Source organism: Lygodium microphyllum, chromosome 16 (assembly GCF_053477565.2).
Source record: "Lygodium microphyllum isolate KBCC chromosome 16, Lygodium_microphyllum_v1.1.10, whole genome shotgun sequence".
Taxonomy (NCBI): domain Eukaryota; kingdom Viridiplantae; phylum Streptophyta; class Polypodiopsida; order Schizaeales; family Lygodiaceae; genus Lygodium; species Lygodium microphyllum.
The window spans coordinates 85,662,118-85,686,206 of NC_141150.1; the positions used below are offsets into that span (position 1 = coordinate 85,662,118).

Genomic DNA, 24,089 nt, shown 5'->3' on the forward strand with positions numbered 1-24,089 from the left:
AATCATATGTCTTACATACCCAGGTGAGAAGTCGTTAGATGATAGGGCATTGGAGACAAATTGCTAGATGCACATCTATACACCCTATCTACTAGCAAAAGAGACATGTTTAGAACCAACTTGATGCCATACTAGGCATACAACATGGTTCAAGTGCTTGAGTATAGACTACTTGACCAACCCATAGAAAAGGCCTGACTGAGGCGACTCATTCTCAAAATCCAACCCTATTAGTTAATAATAGGCCAACTCTATCAGCTAGGGCAAGACAGATTGTTGCAGAGATGCATGTGTGAGCACGAAATGCACCACATACTAGTCGAGGCGCTGTCGAAGGGTTTTCGAAAGCAAAGTCGCAACCACGGAGGACCTTGTCTAATTTCAGGATAGAAGATCAATCTAGTGAGATCAGATTCAATTTGAAAGCTCAATTTCAGATAATATGAGACATACAATCAGCTACATCTGATTGGGAGCATCTCCAATAAACATCTTGTCAAAAACTCATGTCATATAAATAGCCTGTCTCTCCCAAAAGGAACAAAGTAATCTGAACTAAGATCTAAGAGGTTGGAATATGATCAAGAAGACATCTTTGTATTCAGGTACAGAAGAGTGATTTAATGGCAAATCAGACCAGATCCATCAATGGTTTCTCAGGGGTTTTGGAAGTAATGAGTGGTAAACATGCAGGTAATTGTCAATTTCGCACAATTCCAAAGGTTTGACCCAATTGTTTAAGCCTTGGTGAAGCAGAACTTGGTTGCAAGCAGTGGAAGATTACTGTAGAAAGAGTGTTTAATCAAAACCAGAAGTAATGCATCAATCAGCATCATTGTATCAATCATTGGCAGTTATCATCTGGAAGTAGAATCTGTTATGGCTGTTCAGTAATTTCCACATCATAATCTGTCCTTGCTTTTTACTCCTCCTGGCACTTTGCCAGAATTCTGCCACTTAGAAGTGCAGATAGCTCTTTCATTTGCTGAAAGAAAGAACAGTCAGCATAAAGAGGACTTCTTTCTCAACAGGAGTAGCATTGAATTTTAGGATCTGGAAGCTTTCGAACAATTTTGGACCATTTGCCACACCATGTCAAAGTTTCCTTCTCTAGTGTAGAATTTCACAGCAAAACCGTGTCTCAGGACTGCCCCGCTCATGAATCACAGTTGAAAACCTGACAAGTAATGGTCTCTACACACCAGGAGCACGTAGGAAATCTGCACATATGAGGTGTGAAATATCATGAGTCACTTCAAAGAAGCCCTTTGCGCTGGTACTTCTGGCATGGACAATACGTTCAGGAATCCTCTACTGATCAGTAGTAGCAGAGGAGAAGAAGGAAAGAATCCCCAATTCTGCTGGGATCGCAATTGATAATCCCCCTGCTGTTCTGTGAGATTAAACGGCACCCATAGACACACCTTCCACTACCATTTGTTTAAAACAATCTAAAATTTATTCACCAAGCCCATGCTGAGCATAAGATGCAACCAATGCAGCCCATGACACTACATCTCAAACAAGCAACTGATCAAACACCTCTCGTCCTTCTGCAGATCCACACTTCCCATACATGCCAATCAATGTGTTACCAACAAAAATGTTTTTTTCCAGCCCTGATTTCCTCAACTCTGTATTTATCTGTCGAGCTGTCTCCAAGGCTTGAGTAGTATCACAAGCTTTTAAGCAGAGAACAACTAGGATAGTATCCACAGATATACCCTACTCTTTCATTTCCTCAAAACATTGTAAAGCCAAATTGCCCTCATGGTTATCAACATATGCCTTTATCATTACAGTCCATGAGACAATGTCTTTAACAAGCAGTTTGTCAAACACTTTCCGCCCTTCTGCATACAACCCACATCTGTCATACATGTCTATCAGCGTGTTTCCTATTAAAAGATCTGTTTCTAATCCTGATTTCCTGATCTCAGCATGGATCTCTCGACCTGCTTTTACGGCTCCTCTACTGCCACATGCTTTCAAGCAGATAATAAATGTGACAGCATCTGCAAAAATACCATCCAGCTATAGATGTTGGAAACATTCCAGTACTTCCTCATTGAGACCATGTTCAGCGTATCCTGCAATCAATGCAGACCAGACAACTACATCTCGAACAGGTAGTGCATAAAAAATTTGGCATGCCTCTGCCAATGATCCACAATTGATGTACATGTCTACCAGTGTGCTGCCCATGTACACATCTGTTCCAAATCCCCTAGTAATTACTTCTCTATGTATTTGATAACCTGTTTCTGGAGCTCCTGTGATACTAGATGCCTTCAAGATGGAAACGAATGTGATGGGATCAAGGCTGCAACCTTCAAGTTGCATTTGTTGAGAACATTTCAGTGCCTCATCACCAAGGCCATGTTCCACATATGCTGCAAAATGGCCTTCACTTGATTTATACTTTCAGCATATATTTGCATTATTAACAAATTGATTGCAAGTGTAGTTCACTGATCTACTAGCAAATCTGGCCAGATCTATGCCCGAGGCTTTATAGATCCAGGTAATCACTGTCTTGTCCGCTCCTCCTGATGCAAATCTTTTACCATCCCTTGAATAGGCCACACAATACACGATATCTTTGTGCCCCTTAAGACTATGAACAACAACCCCTTGCAAAGTTTGAATGTACAAGCTCAGTCTTTCTTCTTCCTCTTCACCTCCATTGCAAGATCCAAGGTAGATGGTAATCGATCTTCTAGTGCTTTTGAAACTGAGCCAAACTTCCCAAAAATCTCCACCACTATGCTTCCCACAAATATATGCACTTCCAAACCCCTCTCCACTATACTGGCACGCAGAACAAAAATGCAAACACAACAACTAAGTATGTACAAAGTAACAAATGTCACACACAACTTTTTGGTGGATTCCACACCTCGAATGCGCAGTAGTACGACATCCACCCCCTCTGATCCTGCACATCCTCCGGATGGGCCAACTATCCATGATCATTATCATCAAGATCCACGAATAGATCAATCTCTTCATTGTGTATTTCCGGTATATCAGCAAGATTATCTGTCATATCATCTGTCTCTTCTATTGGAGTTTCTTCTCGTTGCTCTTCTCTTGCAAATTCTTCCAATGCATAATCCTCATCATCTCTTTTCTTGAAAATCTTGATTCTTTTTCTTGCAATAGGCACTCTAAGCACTGTCCCATCCAATTCTATTAGCTCATATGTTGCATTATCAAAGACATGTCTGACTATGTACGGCCCAAACCATCTTTTCACCATCTTCCGAAGTGCAGTATGCTGGTTTTCAAGGCTGCTATCAAAGACTAATACCCAGTCTCCCTCTTCTATTGCTCTAGGTCGCAATCGATGCATGTTGTCAAACCTGTCCTTATTTCTTAGTCTAGCAACCTTCAACCTGTCAATAGCTAGTTGAATATCCTCTGGTCTTCTCTCCAACTACCAAATCCGAAGAGCTAAAAGTTCCTCTCTCATCAAATCCTCCTGCCAAGGTAAAACTGACCAAGTCAAAGCACAAGTCTCAGTCGGCATAATTAGTTCCTGACCATACATCAACTCTGCGGGCATATATCCTGTGGTAACACTGAGTCGTACGATCAACCCACAAAGCAAATGGTAGAAGTCTCGGCCATTCTCCAAACCTTCCTCTGCATGCTTTGGCTAATGCTTTCACTATCGGCGGATGCCCTCTTTCACTCTTTCCATTTCCCTCTGGATTATATGATGTGGTTAGAGTCAACTTGATTCCTAATTGAGAGAAAAACTCCCTAGCTTCATCTGCATCCAATTCTCTACGATCTGCAGTGACCTTACCCACACAGCCATACCTGCAGAAAATTTCTTCCAATAAGAACTTACACACTGCACTAGTGGTCTTCGTTCTCAAAGGTCTACCCTCAACATGATTGGTAAGATCCTCTCTAGCCAAAACAATATACCTCATCTGCCATAGACCCATTGGCATAGTAACCAAGTCAACTACCCACTTGTAATGAATGCATAGTGGATAGGTCGGATGAAGCTCATCTCGATGACGCACTACGGAATACATCTGATAGTCTCTACAAGTCTCTACAAAGTGAGAAACATCTTTGTACATGTCTTTCCACCAATATTTCTCCTTGATTTTCTCATAAGTAGCCCACACTCCTCTATGACCAGCCCAAGGACTCTTATGAAACTCCCTCATCACATGTAACTGGGTCTCTTTATCGCAGACAACCCGCAATGGTAATCCACCTCTTTTCTTCGGGTGCTTCCAAAGAAATCCATCTTTCATGAAATAACCATAGGCTTTTCTTCTTATCTTCTTGAACTCTTTATCTTCCATTCATCTCTTTTGCTTAGGGTACTAAGATATTTGCCAATTTGCAACCAATCTCCAACTTAGAGTTCTTCTATAAAAGCCACAATATCATAGACATGACAAACATGATCAACCATAGCGACTGAAATTTTTGCATCATCCTCTTCTGCAAATAGTGTCTCCTCATCATCATATCTGGCTCTAGACAGCATATCTGCCACTGGATTATCCTTCCCTGCTATGTGTTTAGATTCTGGATTTAATGACTTGATGTATGCAATCCATCTCAGCATAGCTATATCCGAAGTAGAGCAACTCATAATCATACCTATCAATGGCAAGCAATCTGTCTCTACCACAACTGAGGCTCCAATAAAGTACTCCTTGTCACATTTGAAAGCCATAACAATTCCCAATAATTCCCTCTTGATTTGCAAAAATCTCCTATGTCTCTCATTTAGGACTTTCGCCCCAAACCGAATAGCATACATGTTTCCATCTGCATCATCTTGACCCACAGCCCAACCTATGCCAATTGGACTAGTGTCAACTGTCAATACAATAGGCCTTCCGCAATTATAATCTGCTTTCCTGAGAGTAGGAGCAATCTGCAATAACTTCTTCAATTTTTGCATGGCTCTAGTGTGGCTCTCATCCCAATAAAATTTTTGCCCCTTTCGAAGCAGCTGATATAAACAATCTGCTATGTGTGTAAAATGGGAAATCCAAATCATGTAAAACACACAAGCTCCAATGAATCTCCGTACCTCTGAAGTGGTAGAACAATACTCTGTAATCTTGCCTATAGCATCCACCTTCTCAGGTGAAGGTTTCCTGCCATAATACCCACACATATGTCCAACAATGACAACCTCATTTACTCCAAAAACAGATTTTTGCCCTGATAGTGTCAAGGTCACTTCTTCTAACCTTGCCAAAATCTTCTCACAAGCTGAAATATAATCAGCCACAAAGTATCTGCATCCCTGCTCATTTAGACTCTCATTCTTCTCTTCTTCTGCACACCCCCTAATGGGCACATCATCCAAGAAAGGCATGGTAAGCTGAGGTATATACTCACAAAGGACCTTATGCATGGCATTCATCATATGCGCAACAGAATTAGTGGCACCTTGAGGCAAGGTACACATCTTGACAAGCCCAATAGGAGTTCTCATAGTGGTTATGTCCCTGCTTTCCAAAGCCAGCTGAAACTGGTCATATCCCGAATACAGATCACCTAAAGAATAGATGGCACGTCCAGCAACTGCTTCTGCAAACTCATCCACAATTGGACCTATACCAACATTTCTGATAATAACTATGTTTACTGGCTGCATGTCCTGTATAAATCGGAGAGTACCATTCTTCTTTGGAACCGTAAACCACCTATTTGAGTATGGTGCAGATGACGGATCTAGGATTCCCATCCTGATTTTCTCATTCCACAAGTCAATTAACTTTGGCAGGTGTGCCTTAGGCACTGGAATAGGTCAGAGGTTCCATGGTTTATGAGGAATAGTAAAGATCACCATAGGAGCAACAATATCTGGATTCACACATCCAATCTCATGCGAGAAAAAAGCAAACCCCCTTCCATGTCGCTCAAGCATATCCTGAAAGCATTGCTTCTCTGTGGGTAGCAAGAAATCACCATTTCCAATTTTTAATTCAGCAAGAGTCTCTGTTGAAAATTAACTGTTTGGCAGCCCTCTCTATTTGCTAATCACTGTCAGGTGGAAGCGGTACAGCTACCGGCTTCACCTTCTTATCCACAGTCTTGTATTTCATGTCAACCCTGGCTTCATTATGATCCTCTGCATTACTCAAATCTTGTTGTAAATCAACAATTCAGCACTCTGGTGGTTGAATATCCTCATCCCTCTACTCTATGGATTGCATAGGAATAGCCCTAAACTCTGGATGCTGAAATATTTCAATAGTAAACTCAGTTGGCTGAAAGTTTTCAGTCCTCTGTGTCTCTATAGGCTGATCATAATCAACCGAAAACTTTGTTTGCTGAATTTCTTCAGCACCACTCAACACTTTTTGCTGAGTCACCTCAGCCTCTGACTCTATCTGTGACACAAAATCTAAAATTTCATGAAACATCTCTAGAGACTGCACTGATACATTACTGTGACAACTCTGCATATCAATTTTAAGCATATTTTCCATCTCTGTCATCGTATCTGCACAAACCATACTATCATACATCCCATCTATATGCTCATCATCCTCTAAAATACCTGCATTTTTTAAAATTTTCTCATTCCTGTATATGTACTGCCTGGCAGCTCTAGGCAACTTAGAAATCTTCTGATAACTCATCGAACTGTTTGCTGAAATTCCAACAAAACTGGAGGAGAAAACACTGCTACCAGGAGGCGAGAACTCCAATCTCCTCTGCTCTGTACCACCGTCGTCTCGCGGGACAGCAGTACCTAATGAAAACCCAAATCCCTTACAGTGGGCAATGGTGCATCTCGAAGAGTATCCCTGTTTCTTGCATGGTTAACACACACAGTCATAAACTAAACTACTCTCATACCATCTTTACTTCAAATCTGTGCATAAGCAGATCCATCATCCATTACTTTCGTCTCTATGCGCATCTCTGTGATGAATGGCTGTCCAAGAATTATGGGATAAGAGCATGAATCCTGCACAAAGAAATGGAAATCCTCCTCTACATCTCCAGTAGAAATCCTGACACTGGGACAGGCAGCATACAAATCACCTATAGTATTGTTGGTGGCTCTCATACGCCACCCATGCTCTGCATCCATAGGCCATCTATTACTTTCATAAACTCCACAAACTATGAGATTAATCTCTGAACCATGATCCACCAAAGCAACATAAGGTACATGTTTCTCTCCAATTTTTACCATTGTTTCTATAGTTTCTCTAGCCCAATGACTCCGCGAAAAGTGACTACGCGGTACCAAGATAGGCTCATCAGTTTCAACATAATGCATAGGCTAAACCCTCTTCTCTATCTGCAAAAAAACAGAAGCATTCTCAACCATAACCTCATCCTCATCCTCATCCAACTCCCCAATCAAAACTCCCTGTGTATCAGTAGTAGGCAATGCATGTCTTTTCCTCTTCAGGACTTCTTGGAACTGATCTTGAAACTCTCTTTTCGAGATGCCCAAAACCTCAAAAATAGTAAAAGTCACCTCACTGCCAAGTATCTTATCATTAAAGATTTTCTTCATGTCCGTAGATGTCTCAATATTGGACATCAATCTAAAGCCTGGCTGCTTTCTCTCTCTAGGCTCTTGCCTATTTTCTTTCTTTTGAGCATCTTCCATCTGTCGTTCTGGGCCTCGTCTCAAAGACGACCCTGCAATAGGTGGAATAACAAACTCACCCCCTCTAGTCTTTTTAGCTGCATTTGGATTCTCTTCATCCCTCTTACGCTTCTCCTCAACAAGTACATCTGCTCCCTGAGACTTAGCCAAGTAGGCATAAATAGTGTACTTGTCAACAGGCGAATCCCAACCTGTCTCAGATCTGATGCTAGAACCTGTACTAGTCAAAACAGTTTGTTGAATTTTCCCCTTGTTTGCCGTCTCCATAGCATAGGTCTGTAATGCTGGCTGATTCTCTAATCCTTTCTTAATCTGGACTGCACATGCAAAAGCATCTCCTCTAGTTGCCACATAAGAAGTACGCACAGCCATATCATCTACTAATTTCTTCATTCTGCCTTTCCCAAAATTGGTAGCAAGCAGAGCTCCTGTTTCAGTCAACCAGATCTTGCCATCTTGTGCCCAAAATACCAAATTCTTCCTCCTTGCATCTTGAAAAGATTCACAATCCCTGCAATGCTGATGGTCTGTACTTTCACACAAAATACATCTTCGATCTCTCCTAGGTACAGTAGGAGCACTAGAAGAAATAGTAGGCGCAGTCGAAGCAAACTGCTCTTTCAATTTTCCCACCAATTTTGCTTTAACTGACTCCAGTGTCAAATCCGTTATGCCTTTGATTATGTCATCAAGAGAGGAAGGAACTGACAGAGCAGATGGTTTTGGAGCAGAAGGAGCAGGCATCGGTCTTGGAACAGGAGGAACAGGAGGAGTAGAAACAGTAGGCACTGGCATAGGCCAAGTAACTAGATGAGGAAGAGAAGAAATGATAGGGGTAGAAGCAGACATAGGAGCAAAAGACAGCGTCGGTGTCATGGATTCATTCTGTAAGCGGGTCTTCCATATCCGCCTCTTGGTCAAAGTCGAGACCGCATCCTGGGCATCTTGCCAATCCGTTTTAAGACCCATAGGCTTCGTGAGAGATCCTCAAGAAGCTCTCCTAATTCTTCTTGAAGAGCAAGATCTGCAGCTTGCAAGAAAGCACAACTTTCTCAACATCCAGTGCTCTTTGTTCAATGGCATCAAGCTGACTATACAACTCTTCAAATTCTTGTATCAATTCTGAAGCAGCTAAACCTTTGTTTAGCATGTAGACCCACTCTCGGAATGACTGCCGAGTAGCAATCTCAAATTCCTCAAGGAAATACTATTCTTTCAGGGCCTTCTTAAAATCTTGCCAATGTAAATTTTGAAGGAAAAGATCAGTCATTTTTACCCTCAAGGCAAGTGTGACAAGGCAAAGAAAATACTTACTCATAAGTCCTATTGGTACTCCAAAAAATCCCATCTTGATCTCATACATCTTCAAATAAGCCGATACATTATGACCATCAAATAGCTTATTTTCATTCTCAACTGCTTCAATCGCCTTACTCGCACTGATTGCATTCTCTTGCTCTGAATATAGTTGCCTTTAGACAACTACTGTTGATGCAACTACTGCTGCTGCTGCATATACAATTGTGTCTACTGATTTTGAAGCTGCATATACATAGACATATTCTGCAAAATCTGCTTTAAATCATCCGTCGAAGTACTTGAAGCAGCAGTCAGACAAAGCTGAAGTAGAGGACAAAGCAGGAATCGTAGAAGAGGCTGAAACTGATGCTGAAGTATCTCCCATCCTGAAATTTTTTTAATGCGACGCTTTCACGTCGGGTTCACCAAAGATATCGAAGGGTTTTCGAGAGAAAAGTCGCGACCACGGAGGACCTTGTCTAATTTCAGGATAGAAGATCAATTAGTGAGATCAGATTCAATTTGAAACCTCAATTTCAGATAATATGAGACATACAATCAGCTACATTTGATTGGGAGCATCTCCAATAAACATCTTGACAAAAACTCATGTCATATAGATAGCCTGTCTCTCCCAAAAGGAACAAAGTAATCTGAAGTAAGATCTAAGAGGTTGGAATAGGATCAAGAAGACATCTTTGTATTCAGATAAAGAAGAGTGATTTAATGGAAAATCAGACCAGATCCATCAATGGTTTCTCAGGGGTTTTGGAAGTAATGAGTGGTAAACATGCAGGTACTGTAGAAAGAGTGTTTAATCAATACCAGAAGTAACGCGTCAATCATCATCATTGTATCAATCATTGGCAGTTATCATCAGGAAGCAGAATCTGTTATGGCTGTTCAGTAATTTCAACATCATAATCTGTCCTTGCTTTTTCTTCCCCTTGGCACTTTGCCAGAATTCTGCCACTTAGAAGTGCACATAGCTCTTTGATTGCTGAAAGAAAGAACAGTGAGCATAAAGAGGACTTCTATCACAACAAGAGTAGCATTGAATTTCAGGATCTGGAAGCTTTCGAATAATTTTGGACCATTTGCCACACCATGTCAAAGTTTCCTTCTCTAGTGTAGAATTTCACAGCAAAACCGTGTCTCAGGATTGCCCCGCTCATGAATCACAGTTGAAAACCTGACAAGTAATGGTCTCTGCACACCAGGAGCACGTAGGAAATCTGCACATATGAGGTGTGAAATATCATGAGTCACTTCAAAGAAGCCCTTTGCGTTGGTATCTCTGGCGTGGACAATACGTTCAGGAATCCTCTACTGATGAGTAGAGCAGAGGAGAAGAAGGAAAGAATCCCCATTTCTGCTGGGATCGCAATTGATAATCCCCCTGCTGTTCTGCGAGATTAGATGGGTAATATATTTTTTTTAAACGCACAAACTTGGCATCCTCTCCTTATTAGCAATCGTTTTTTTTTCCCTTCCTGATCACTCTCCTCCTTTTTTCCCAGAAAAGCGGCCTCCTCCCACAATAGCCCCCTCCCTTGTTTCACCATTTTCAACAATTTGCCGCCCACCTCCAGTAATTCCTACGATAAGTGCATTCCATGAAACTATGTCTTGAACCGGAAGCTTGCTGAACACCTACCGTGATTCTGTAAACAAGCCACAGCTGTGTTGTACAAAGTCACAAGTGTGTTGCCAACATGAAGCTCTTTATCCAGTCCCCTTTTGTATATCTCTACATGGAGTTCTCGGCATGTATCTAAAGCTCCTAAGGTGGCACAAGCTCTCAAACAAAGAGCAAAGTAATGGCACCCACATACACACCTTCCACTACCATTTGTTTAAAACAATCTAAAATTTCTTCACCAAGTCCATGCTGAGCATAAGATGCAACCAATGCAGCCCATGACACTACATCTCAAACAAGCAACTGATCAAACACCTCTCGTCCTTCTGCAAACTGATCCACACTTCCCATACATGCCAATCAATGTGTTACCAACAAAAATGTTTTTTTCCAGCCCTGATTTCCTCAACTCTGCATGTATTTCTCGACCTGTCTCCAAGGCTTGAGTAGTATCACAAGCTTTTAACCAGAGAACAACTAGGATAGTATCCACAGATATACCCTACTCTTTCATTTCCTCAAAACATTGTAAAGCCAAATTGCCCTCATGGTTATCAACGTATGCCTTTATCATTACAGTCCATGAGACAATGTCTTTAACAAGCAATTTGTCAAACACTTTCTGCCCTTCTGCATACAAACTTTTGAGAATCTTTTGAGGGTTTTGTTAAACTTTTTCGTTTCACATTTCAATCATTAGATTGTAGGGAACAATTGTGGCTCTTTCCTTGGCAAAACGCTTCTTTGATTAAACCCTTAGATAGTTTCTTCCTCGATCTCTTTCAAAAGATCCTGGCTTCCCTTAGTTAGGTGCACTTCCATGGTTTCTTGCTTCACAATCTTTCGTTCGGAACTTATTTGGAAAATTCTCTCAAGATCTTGAACCATGCTTCAAACTTTCCTTTCAGTCTGAGTTGGATTTCAAAGTGTGTTTCCTCCTTTCACATTCCTCTTAAATGCACTTTATACATTCAAATTACGATTACACCACAAAAGAAAATTGCAACTAAACTTTTGCCCTTGACAACTAGCTTTTTAAACCCAAGTAGTAGGTAAAAAAAACTCAAAGACTTGAAACAAACCCATATATAACATGTACATTTTCATAGAAAAAGAGAAGTTGAGGTTTTCCATGTTGATCCACTTTCCTAAGACCCTAGAGTGCTCTTTTCCTTGTAAAAGGGTATTGCTCATACTCTAATTCTTTTAGAGACTGTGGGGTTCATCCATATATTCAAACTATCTGGTTCACTCTAATGATTTATCTTATCTTTGAGATGATACAAAATCTAGAAGCAATCATTTCTAGGAAGGCCCTAATCTTGAATGCCAAAAAAAAAAACTCTTTTATCTACCACCATTCATTGTTTCTAAGGATGAAGTGTAATCTATGATCACAACCCATAATCTATCCTTCATAATATTCTGAGTGTAGGGTCTCACTCTCTATTCTTGGAACATATTTTCCTATTCTCTTTATGGTCTCTAGGTTGGACTTTATTTTACTTTGTTTCATAGGTTTTCTTCCTAGTGATCAAAGTAAGGATCTAAGGTCTTTTGTTGTATTTTTATTTTAAATTGTTGTTTGTTTGTTTGTTTGGTTGTAGCTTTTATTACCAAGAATATTTAGCTTGGGGCATGAGACACACATGGAAAGCATGCTCCTTTTTTCTCAATAGGTTTTTATGGATTTGTAACTGCTATAATAACTCTTGATTTTTTGGATCCAAGATTTTTTTAAAATATAAAACTATTCAAAGCTTAGGATCAAGAAGAAACTCTTTTCAATTCTTCTTTTTCAAACAAAGTTCATCACAACCTCTTCCTTTTAGCAAGAATATCAACACATCATAAATTACCATTACATGACAAAAACATGTAAAATATTTTCCTACCCAAAGACATCGATGTTCCTTTCAATCCACCCCCCCGCCCCCCCCCACCCCCCCCCCCCCCCAAAAAAAAAGGGAAAACACTTTGGAAGAGTCTTCTCACAAGGCTTTTCTCTTACTTACATCATAAGATTTCTTTCTACAACTTTACAGGGAGGCTACAATGATAAAATAATTTTTGTTAAAGTTCCTAATAAATTCATAGCCCACTATGCATGGCTATCTGATGAGGTGTGCTCCCTCTTCTACCTTGTTTTATCTAGGCATCCTACCCTTAAGAGGTTGGTAGGTAGGTGTTTTTCTTTATAACCATCACTCTAGCTTATATACAAATTGTAGTATTTATTTGTTTTTCCTAAATCAAATCATTTCATGCTTTTACATTTCCAGTAACAAATTTTGTACAAAAAAAGGGTTATATATTTGATGTTCGAATTGCCAACTTGTATTGCAACTTTGTGTCTTGAGTATGGTGTAATCACTAGGGTCTTAAGGATGCCATATCTTTAGATCGTGAGGCTTTATGAGAGAGTGGCCAAATACATGGATTGAGATGGAGCATTGACTTTTGGATCAATGGTTGTGGTACTAGATGAGAAACTAGTTTGTCCTAGTGGTGCATCCTCTTTCATCCTTGCATTGTATATGTCTACTAGGGCACATCATTTTATGCATTCTAAGGCTTAAAAGTGTGACTTTTTACAAGGTCTTTATCATGGCTTCCACAAGGATCTAATCAATCTTCTCCTCGAACTTGTCTAGCCACTCATTGACTTTGGGATCGATGGCTATGGTACTGGATGAGGTACCAATTTGTCCTAGCGTGCATCCTCTTTCATCCTTACATTGTCACCTACAACTATCTATTAAGTGGGTCAACACTCACAGAAGAGGAATCCATGGGTGAGCACTCGAAAAGTGACCTAGATGGGTAGATATATTCATAACTCCGCATCAACCCAAAAAACTCAAGTGTGGATAGAAAGCTTCTCATCCTATAGATCTCCTCAAAGATGCTTGTCTAGTACCATAGCCATGGATGCCACTTGTAGGAATAGCTAGGAGGCAACAATGCAAGGATGTAAGAGGATGCATGACCATGATGCACACGTTACTTGTCTCATGCCATAGTCATCGATTCAAAAATCAAGGAGTGGCTAGACAAGTCCGAGGAGAAGAGTGATGAGATATTTTGCATTGAAGTGGAGTCTTATGTACAAATCTATAGACCCATTTAATGAAGAGGACGCCCATATAATGGGGTAGGGGCTGACCCGCTAAAAAGGGTGGCCCTTTTATATAGAGACCCGTAGTATAGGGTGAACACAAAGGCATAGACAGACACAGGAGAGCCAGAGAGAAGGTGTCCAAGAATATAGATCCCATGTTTGACTAGGCAACATAGAACCACTTTCTTTACTTGGGCTTGGTACAAAGACACAAACAGACATAGGAGAGTTGCAAATAAGGTTTCCAACAATGTAGACCTCATGTCTGAGCTCTGGGCGTGCACATGTGGTTTTTCCAATTCCACCTTTTCACAAACTGTTTGGTGAAGACAAGCCTTAAACTTGTCAAGCTTGAGGTTGTTTTCATGTTAAATATGAGTATTCTTCCCTATCTTCAACTAAAGAGCTTCAAATCGATGTAGAAAACTTTGGAAATCCTCTCTTGGATTTTGATGAAGACGTTGAAGCTTCTCATCAACTTGTATTGCTGTTTCATGATGAGCAAAGTGTGATACAAGAGAACTTGTTAGTTTATCCCAATCTTGCTTCACAGCATCATCCAAAGCTTCATACCAAATCTTTACTTCTCCCTGCATAACTAGACGAAAATCATAAAGCTTCTCTTCATGAGTTAACATGTGACTCATAAACATAAACCATTCACAATGTGCAAGCCACTTCGTTGGATCTTCCTTACCCATAAACACTCGACTCGATAAGCTCATCATCTTCATACAATTGAAGGTTTCCTTGAGTTCTTAAATAAAAATATATTGAATCCTTTATGGGGGTACCAAAAGATGACAAAAAGAGAGATGATCACAATCTCCAATGTGTAAAATACTCCCTCTATAACTCAATGGCTAACTATTCTCTTCTATTATTGGTAGGATGAGAAAAATTGAGTTGCAAGTGAGATTTCATGTAGAAAAATCGTAACTATTCACCTAAGGGAGAATGTGCAAAAGCGTCTCCCCTTCACATGTCCCTCCTAGCAGCACCATAGGTGACAAAATATGGAGGGATGTGCCATGGGATGATTGCCTTTTTTATTGTAACCAATTAGTTGCAAAGCTGATAGCACAGCTTAATCTCAATGGCTGCAACTTTTAGTTGATTTGAACAAGCTATGTAGAGGAGTTAAGTCTGAGTCTCACCCGCTCTATAATTATAAAACTCAGGGGTCATGCACTCTCACCTCTGACAATAGGAACGCTGATCGAGCTGCATGTTGAGAGTAACATGGGCAACTACGATGACAGTATGTATATGGGTAATCTATTTTTGGACGGGGAGGCATTTTTAAGAAAATGTGGGCCTGACTGACATTCTATTGCCCTTGGTATCACTTACATGAAAAGCATCCAATGGTTTCAAAAAAAAAAATTCTAAAAAAGACAATCATCTTATGGTTGCAAAGGGCCTTATCACTATGGATAGAGAGCATATATGGATTTTTACTTGTGAAACCTTCAACGTTGGGTGTTAAGATGAATCTGGCACATAGCCTCTAAATTTTACCTCATTTGAAGACATTTGAATTGATTACATGGTAGGGAACTTATATGTGCATCATTCAAGAGGGAAAGAAAGATGCCTCCTTAGAAAATAAAGGTTGAGACCTTTTGTAAGATGGAATATTTTAACGATATGTTGAAGCTTACTTGACATTGTAAAAAAATATGATCATTTTAAAAAGCCTTAGAAAAGAGGACCACCACAAGAACTCTATCTCTCAAAAATTTTCTTGCAAAAGAGGTGAGGTACCCATCTAACACATCCATGGACAAAGGACAATAGAGACATTGAGCAATTATTGCACTAATTTTAAATCATTTTTGTCACAGAGAGGAGTCAAAAAGAAAGTAGCAAGAAGTCAAAGAGAACATGGGAGTATACTCTTAAATAGGATATCTCCGGTCCATTTGATTCTCCTCCCCTCTCTACCATGACAAAGAAGAGTAGCAAAATTGAAATTGGTGGCAAGAGAGATAGTGGTAGCAAATTGGGTAACACATTAACGTATCAAACCCCAAGCAAGATAGCATTTTTCCCATGTGATGCTTCTACTGAACAAAGTAAGACCGCACAAGCATTGAGGCAAAATAATAATGAAGGAGCTAGGGACCCTTAGGTGTTGAACAAAAACATGCTCTACCTTCAAAGTCCTCATGTATAAAATGAAAACCTAAAGAGGATCCACTGACATGTAAAACTCAAGAGTCTCCATCAAAGTCCTCATGTATAAAATGAAAACCTAAAGAGCATCCACAGACATGTAAAACTCAAGAGTCTCCATCTAGCTCGTTGACATCAAATTATGCATTCTTGGACAATGCAAATTGTTAGATTTATTGAGTACCCATGAGAAGTTGGACACCTCTTCTTGCATATGAAGTTATTAACCCATATTAGCATTTGAAAATTGTTATTTTCACATTTTTTCATACAAGATTGATATATATGAATAAATTTCTTGTCAATTAAGTATCAAAATTTTTCTAATTAATTTTTTAGGTTTTGAGATAATTATAATGTATCATGCCTAGTTTATTATTAATTTCTAGAAAAAATATAAATTTATGCTATATAAACTTTATGATATTAAGATACTACCTTGCCTAGAAAAAAAATCCTTTAAAAATGATCTAGTTTATAAATCAACATCCTTGTGTCATAGTAGTTTTTATTTTGAAATGCACAAAATTAAAATTATTGGAAACTTATATGTTATTTTTTACCCAATTTTTAAAAATGAGTCATTCTCTTAAGTTTTTTTAGAGAATCCAAGGGAATCTCCTTAGGAGAAACATGCAACTTACTTGAAAGGTTTGCAACTATGTTGAAGAACAAACTTAGCGAAAACATGGTCTATAAAGAAAGCCTAGAGAGTCATCCTCATAGTATTCTAATACCCATCTAAGATTTGTCACTTTGCAACCAATGAAATATGCAAGTAGCCAAAAATTACTTAATTCTAGAGAGGGGTAGTTGCATCCATTAACCTAGCATTATTTCAGCTCACTCCCCTAAGATAGTATTAGCCTGGGTTCTATCCTACTAAAGGTGATTATGCTCCTATGATTCTTCCTAAAATTTCTTTGATTGAGAAGTTACTTGATTGAGTGTGTCCACCCATCCATAAGAGTTAGTAATTAAGATTGGGCTTGCCACTTTCCACATGCTCACCCAAGGTTTAATTATTAAATCCAATAATTATGTAAATATTTAAGAACATCAAAGGTATTTTTAAATAGCTAAGTAAACTATAAACATTCATAAATTTTTCTTACCAAGAGACCTCGATGTTCCTTAAGTCCAAATCCCAAAAAGAAGGTTATGAAACTTACCTGAGTAGCACGAACATTAACTTTATACATGTACTAAGAACTATTGACTGAACAGTCTTTTTTAAACGATTCTCTCTTGCTTACATTCTAAGCTTTCTTTTTCCAACTTTATAGTGAGGCCACTATGATAAAAGGATTTATATTCTCTTCCAATTAACTCTCTTCTTCTCAGATTTCCATATAATTTAATCTCTTGCTTTTCTTTTTCATCTCTTACTTTAAAAGTTTGGAGATTCCTTTCTCATCTCTTAAATAAAAGCAAAAGACCTCTTTTATCTTCTATTGGAATCTGATTTCCTATCTCTTTCAACATACGTTTTCATTGATTTCTTCATTATGCTTATCCCTCTTCTCTCTATCATTAGAGAGAGCTCAACTTTGCCAAGCTAATCACCTTCCATACTTTTATTATCATCTTCTATTTCTCAATTACATTTATCCCTCTTCTCTATATCATTAGAGAGACCTCAACTTTACCCACTTCCTTGTCCTTTGATTTCATACTTCAATTTTATTTCTACAGCAAGGGGTGAAACATATGTAGAAATTACATGGCACAACGGGCAGAGTTTGAGCAATGAGTAGAGAACACATAACAACTATAAGGAGAATAAAAACTTCTTTAAGTTCAAACAAACTAATACGAAGATGGTTCTGTCCACCCATGTGCTTCTACTTTGAAGCATAGATGGTGATCTATATAGATAATAGGCGAAGAGCTTAAGGATAGCTAGAAGAACTCGAACTAGTTGAAAGATAGATTGATGATAGCTTTGGAAGGATCTTCCTTTTATAGCTTGAGAGAATAGTCTGATCAGCATCTCTAACTATATTATGAACCTCCCCTAGTTAGCAAGGGAATATTCCCTGGACTTTCGATGGCCGTGGACTAGGGGCACTTGTTTATGACATCTAATATCTCTTGCATTTCTTTAGGCTATATACCATAGTAATCTCAAATCCTACTCTAGATATTGAGAGCATGGGTTTGGTAGAAATATATAGCCAATGGTGTTGCATCTTCTACTATGAGTAGCAACACTTTATGCACTTGTGAAACCTTTTCATTGGATTTTAACTCAATAACTACATTATATTTTTCAAAATCAGAAAAGATAGAAGCAATTTTGAATGTATTAAAGTTGACCCTAAAAAGATAGAAGCAATTTTGAATTGGCTGATACCTAAAAATGTGCATGAATTACTTTCTTTCTTAGGTCTTGCTAGCTTTTATAGAAAAATTGTGAAAAAATTTTAATTGCTTGCATTACCTTTGACAAAATTATTAAAGAAAGGTATTGTATATCATTGGTTTGAAAATTAAAAAAAGTCTTTTGATTTATTAAAACATGACTTAACACATGCTCCTGTATTGCAACTCCCTGACTTTAATAGGCCATTTTTCCTGGTAGTCACTGACGCTAGTGGATCTGGAATAGGAGCTATCCTTATGCAAGATTCCCACCCCATAGCCTACTCTAGCCGCAAGCTTAAGCCCTCTAAACTCAAGTATTCTACCTATGATAAGGAATTGCTAGCTGTAGTACAAGCTTTACGTCAATGGAAGCACTATTTAATGGGATCTGAATTCATGATTAAAACTGATAAGATATGATATTTTCATGGGTGACAAGTTTAAGGATCATGGTTTCCTCGATGAGGATATTATTATGGATAACTTGACTTGTTCTTTTTTTGATTTTGAAAAATATAATGTAGTTATTGAGTTAAAATCCAATGAAAAGGTTTCACAAGTGCATAAAGTGTTGCTACTCATAGTAGAAGATGCAACACCATTGGCTATATATTTCTACCAAACCCATGCTCTCAATATCTAGAGTAGGATTTGAGATTACTATGGTATATAGCCGAAAGAAATGCAAGAGATATTAGATGTCATAAACAAGTATTTTAGAAAATGATGAGATTTTTGAGCTTGGTGAAGTTTTGCTATGGCTTCCTAGATTAGGGTTTTGACCCAGCCTTGGTTTTTTACTGATTGTGGGAGCTATACTTGATCATTTTGAAAATTTCTTATATGAGGATGAAGCTTACTTCATGAGCTATCATTCTCCTATCATGGCAACTAAAATCGTGCTGCACAGAGATGGATCAAAGCATTCGATCAACATGGGCACATATTTTGACAACGTGACGAATCTTCAGCAATGCTGAAGCATATGATGGCCAATGTTACAGCATGATGTGCCATAGAGATGCGCCTGATGTTGAGGAAGATTTCCCGAGAAGACATCATGATGAATGGTGTCTTGTAGTGTGAGATCCATAGGCTCCAAGATGCCTAGGTATTGCTTGGTTATGGAGGCCACATGATAGATCCTAAGAAAAATGACAATGTTGATTAGTGGACAGGGCAATGTCAAGTTCTAAGGTGATACAGAGAAGCTTTAGGAGCAAAACAACACTTATCCAAAAGAAAGTTTATCAAGATCTCTTCTGGTTGAAGAGTTATAAGGGCTTGAAGCAGGATATGTGCAGGGTGGCTATGGCTGCCACAAGGTCGAAATTTGGAGAAGAAGGAGTGGGAGATGAGCTCCTAGACTTGATCTGGACTAAGCTAAAGCTAAGCTAGATGAGAGTAGAATGGAGCTGGAGGAGCATGCCCAACTGGTCTCTGATACCGTATTAAAATATGCGGGATCTAGAGCATGGCAGTTGCGAAAGCTATGGAGGTTGAAAGAGGAAGAAGAAACTCATGAAGACATTGACCCAGACAAGGAAAAATTGTCACACAACTGAATTAGGTTCCAAGATTGAGACTTGGACTCATAAACACAAGCTTGTGTGTGTACATTGACATAGACACTTTACTGGAAAGAAAAGAGTACTATCATTGCATTAGAAAACGAGTGCAAGTACAATGCTTTATAGGAATTGAGTGTTGGCACTTTCTCCTACCGTGCATGTATGGGATTTTGGTCATGAGCCCTCATTGCTCCTTACAAAGGGACTGAAGTAGGTGTGATTGCAAAATATCTCAACAATATATTGGGAAGCTCTTCTACACTTACCACTCTGATTGTTCCTTTCATTTTTTTTCTTTGGCTTTCGGGTTTATCAACCTTTTCCATTGACTTGTGCATCTTGGATATAATTCCATGAGCTAAGCAAAAGATATATTAGCTCTTCTTTCCCTTAAATCATATCATAAATTATAGTCTTCTTCACCCTCACCTAGGGGTATATTAGCCGCATGACAACGTTTTCAAGGAGCTTCTATTTTTGTCTCCTTTTTCTTTGCATCATTTTTAGCCTTTTCTTTTGTTCTTTAAGATCTTTGTTTGCCTTTGTCCTATGTCATTACCATACTTTGCTAGTTTTGGATTCATCTCTCACATTCTCTCATTCTCTTTGTGCTGGTGCTACATCTACTTGCCCATACACCATTAAGTGCACTCCTATCCTTTTCTTTAGTTGATGGACCTTGAGTGGTTATAGCTCATGGATTTGACTATGCAATCATTTTGCAACGTTCTGCAACGAACCCATATATAACACCGTTAGTTACGTGGGATGGTAGGATGCCTTATCCTTCAACACTGTTGCATCCCGCGTATCCCATGCAACGGCATGCAATCCAGGCTTTGAGTATAAATTGTGCGGAGAGCAGCGTCGCCTACCTTGTCTGTCCCCGGGGGGCTCTCCTTGTTGCAGACCCCGCGTTGGTGGAGATACGATGCATTTGGATTTGGATTGATTCATACTTGCATCCTAGCTAGATAGAAAGGAAATAAAAGAAAAAGAAGAATCATTGCATTGAAGCGAAGCATGTGAAAGAAATGAGGAAAAGTAGAGAAGTACCACCTGCCGGCACGCTGAGAACCAACCACCATTCTCTATTTTTTATTTTCCTCTCCTTTAAACATATGTAATAGAAACTCTCTAGTGGTATTATGTGAGGCTCATAATGACAACCTTATGATTTTGATCCTTTATGTGGATGATATGTCGATTGTTGGGAGAGCTCATGATGAGTTGAAGGCCTTGAAAGGTCAAATTAAGAAGATATTTGAAATCAAGGACATGCGATAGGCCTCACATATTCTTGGGATGCACATTATGCACAATTTCTCTAAGGGGATCCTCTACTTATCGCAGAAGGAGTACATCCGAAAGGTCCTTGAGCAGTTTCATATGTAGGATTGGTTGTCTTTTACCTTCTCACATGAAGGTTAGTCAAGCCGATTTTTCACAATGTGATGAGTAGAAGGCTGAGATGGCCAAGATGCCTTTTGTAAAAATGCAAGGCTTGGGGAGAAACAACTGGTTGAGAGAGTGTAGAACCCCACCCTTTGGGGCACAGAGGATACATCTTAGATCACGCACGTAATGAGGAGCTTGATCTGGGAGGTTTCCCAGAGAAGATCCACCAAATCTTGAATGAATATGACGTTACTCTCTTGGTGGCCACCACTACCACCACCATATCCACACCTAGCTCTACAACCCAGGTGGACACTAGCAACACTCATCGTGTGACATAGCATTTGCAATGGGAGTTGTGACATGCTATATGGCTACACCTAGAAGATGGCATTGGGATGCTACCAAGGGTATCATAAGATATTTAAAGGGCACAACAGCTATGTGCATCTATTATGGTGGCTAGGATATAGGAGTCATGGGATACACTAACTTTGATTGTGCAGGACATGTAGATAGCAGGAAGAAGTCCACCTTTGGCTATGTCTTTATCTTTGCTGAAGGTGTTGTTTCTTGGATGTCGAAGGTGCAGAAATACATCGCCCTATCTACTATAGAGGCAGATTATATTGCTGCCACTAAGACTTGCAAGGGAAGCCTTTCCTTAGGCTATCTAGTGGTGGCAAAGACCTTGGTATTATTGATGCAATCCCTACACTATATTCAGGTTCCATGAGTGCTATTCACTCAGCCAAGAATCCAATCTTTCATGTGAAAATGAAGCACATTGAGGTGTGTTACCACTTTATTCAAGAGGTCATTGAGGATAAGTTTATTGAGCTTGTCAAGATCTCAACTAATCAAAATCATAGAGATATGCTCAATAAAAGTCTCTCAACAGCAGCAGCGGCGGAGCATTTTTCCTTCCTTAGGAAGTTGATAGCCATTGGATGAGATGACATCTTTTCTCATCTTGTGGTAATAATGTAGATTTGTACTTTGTCACTTTTTTATTATTCTCTCCTCATTAGTGGGAAAACTTTCCTTTAAGTGGAAGGTTGTTGGGGATAAAGGTGCCTATGTCTAGCCACTCGTATATTAGTTGCACTGGCAGTACCTACATACCCGCACACTTATACATTGCAAGTGGTGGATACCCATCACATTGTCACTTCATTCTTTATTCTTTCAATGACATTTGAATAAAGGAAAGGGTAATCACACATTGTGATTAGTGGAGTTCCCATATCTTATGTGTGTCTCTCTCTCTTACTCTTGCTTCTTCCACCATAGCTCTTGCTTCTGCTCCATGCTTTCACTTTAGGGCTCACTCCCTTCACCTTTATGGTGTGATGCTTTTTGTGAAAATCCTAAAAACCCCTAACTTTGGGTTTTTGAAGACCTTGTAGAAAGATTTGGTTAATGCTTGTTGGTTTGGATACCCAATAAAACTCAACCTTCTAACACCTGAGGAGTTCAAATTCTCTTTATTCTTTGAATTTCTATAAATCATAGGAAATTTCTCTTGTCAAATTTGAGTTGTTGTACAAGTTGACCGGTGATGAGTCGGAGGTAAGTTCACACAGTGATCTTGAGGTGCCACAACCACCTAAGACCAGACGCACCAAAGGGGACCTGCCACTCCACCTAAGGCGTCGAAGGTTGAAGGAAGAATAACACAAGTAGTCTAGGGATATACAGGCTGAAGATCAAAGGAAACCGCAAGACTTGCCAAAGCAATTTACTAAGTTTAAGAAAGGCAAGAGGGTAGTGATCTTGCTAGGAGCCTAATGACAAGGGCAAGCAAGCGAACTAATAGAGGTGCTAACCAAAGTCAATGAGGTTAATCTACCTAAGGAAGGGGAGATACCCTCACTTGTCTTTATTGCGGATTCCTTGACCAAGGAAGAGGAAGAAAGTCTCATTGCCCTCTTGTGTGAGAGTACATGGATGTCTTTGCTTGGTCCCTCGATGAGCTGAAAGGGGTAGATCCAAGTGTCGTACCTCATAATATCCCCATGACCCCCGATGCAATGCTGATCAAAAGTAGCAATCATACCCTATGAATCCCAAGCATGCTTACGCTATCAAGAAAGAAATTGACAAGCTTCTAAGGGCACGTTTCATTTATGAGATTGAGCACATAGATTGGGTCTCGCCTATAGTGATCATACTGAAGAAGAATGGAAAGATTAGAGTGTGCATCAACTACAAGAAGTTAAACGCTGCTACCAAGAGGGACAATCATCCTGGTGATCGACATCCATACTAGGAGCTATCTTGTGCCAGCTTGGTGACCACAATCTCGACTATCTACTAAAATTTGCTAGCAAATAACTCATAGTTATACAAAAATGAATTACTCACACAAACAAAGGAGAGGGGCTAGTGATGGTGTTTTTCATAAAGAAATTTCAGCATTATCTTCTGGCTATGCCCTTTATTTTCTTTGTTGACCATCAAGCCTTGCTGTATCTAGTAAACAAACCTTGCGCTATAGGATGCATATAGCTCGACGATTACTTTTGCTTCTTGAATTTGACTTCTTTTTCATCGTACGCAAGGGAAAGAAACACTATATGGCTAATCATATGTCTTACATACCCAGGTGAGAAGTCGTTAGATGATAGGGCATTGGAGACAAATTGCTAGATGCACATCTATACACCCTATCTACTAGCAAAAGAGACATGTTTAGAACCAACTTGATGCCATACTAGGCATACAACATGGTTCAAGTGCTTGAGTATAGACTACTTGACCAACCCATAGAAAAGGCCTGACTAAGACGACTCATTCTCAAAATCCAACCCTATTAGTTAATAATAGGCCAACTCTATCAGCTAGGGCAAGTCAGATTGTTGCAGAGATGCATGTGTGAGCACG

The 24,089-nt window shown here is 39.4% G+C and overlaps 1 protein-coding gene across 1 annotated transcript in view; it reads right to left on the bottom strand.

Moving 5' to 3' along the window:
* Positions 1-1,518: 1,518 nt before the first annotated feature.
* The window catches only part of LOC148023066 (pentatricopeptide repeat-containing protein At4g18520, chloroplastic-like), a 42,345-nt gene continuing 19,774 nt past the window's right edge, over positions 1,519-24,089 (bottom strand). The window contains exons 8-11 of the mRNA XM_087695307.1: positions 2,533-2,617; positions 2,076-2,421; positions 1,767-2,015; positions 1,519-1,682 (exon numbers count right to left, since the gene is read on the bottom strand). Coding sequence (XP_087551433.1) covers positions 1,519-1,682; positions 1,767-2,015; positions 2,076-2,421; positions 2,533-2,617 — 844 coding nt within the window. The remainder of the gene's footprint in view (positions 1,683-1,766; positions 2,016-2,075; positions 2,422-2,532; positions 2,618-24,089) is intronic.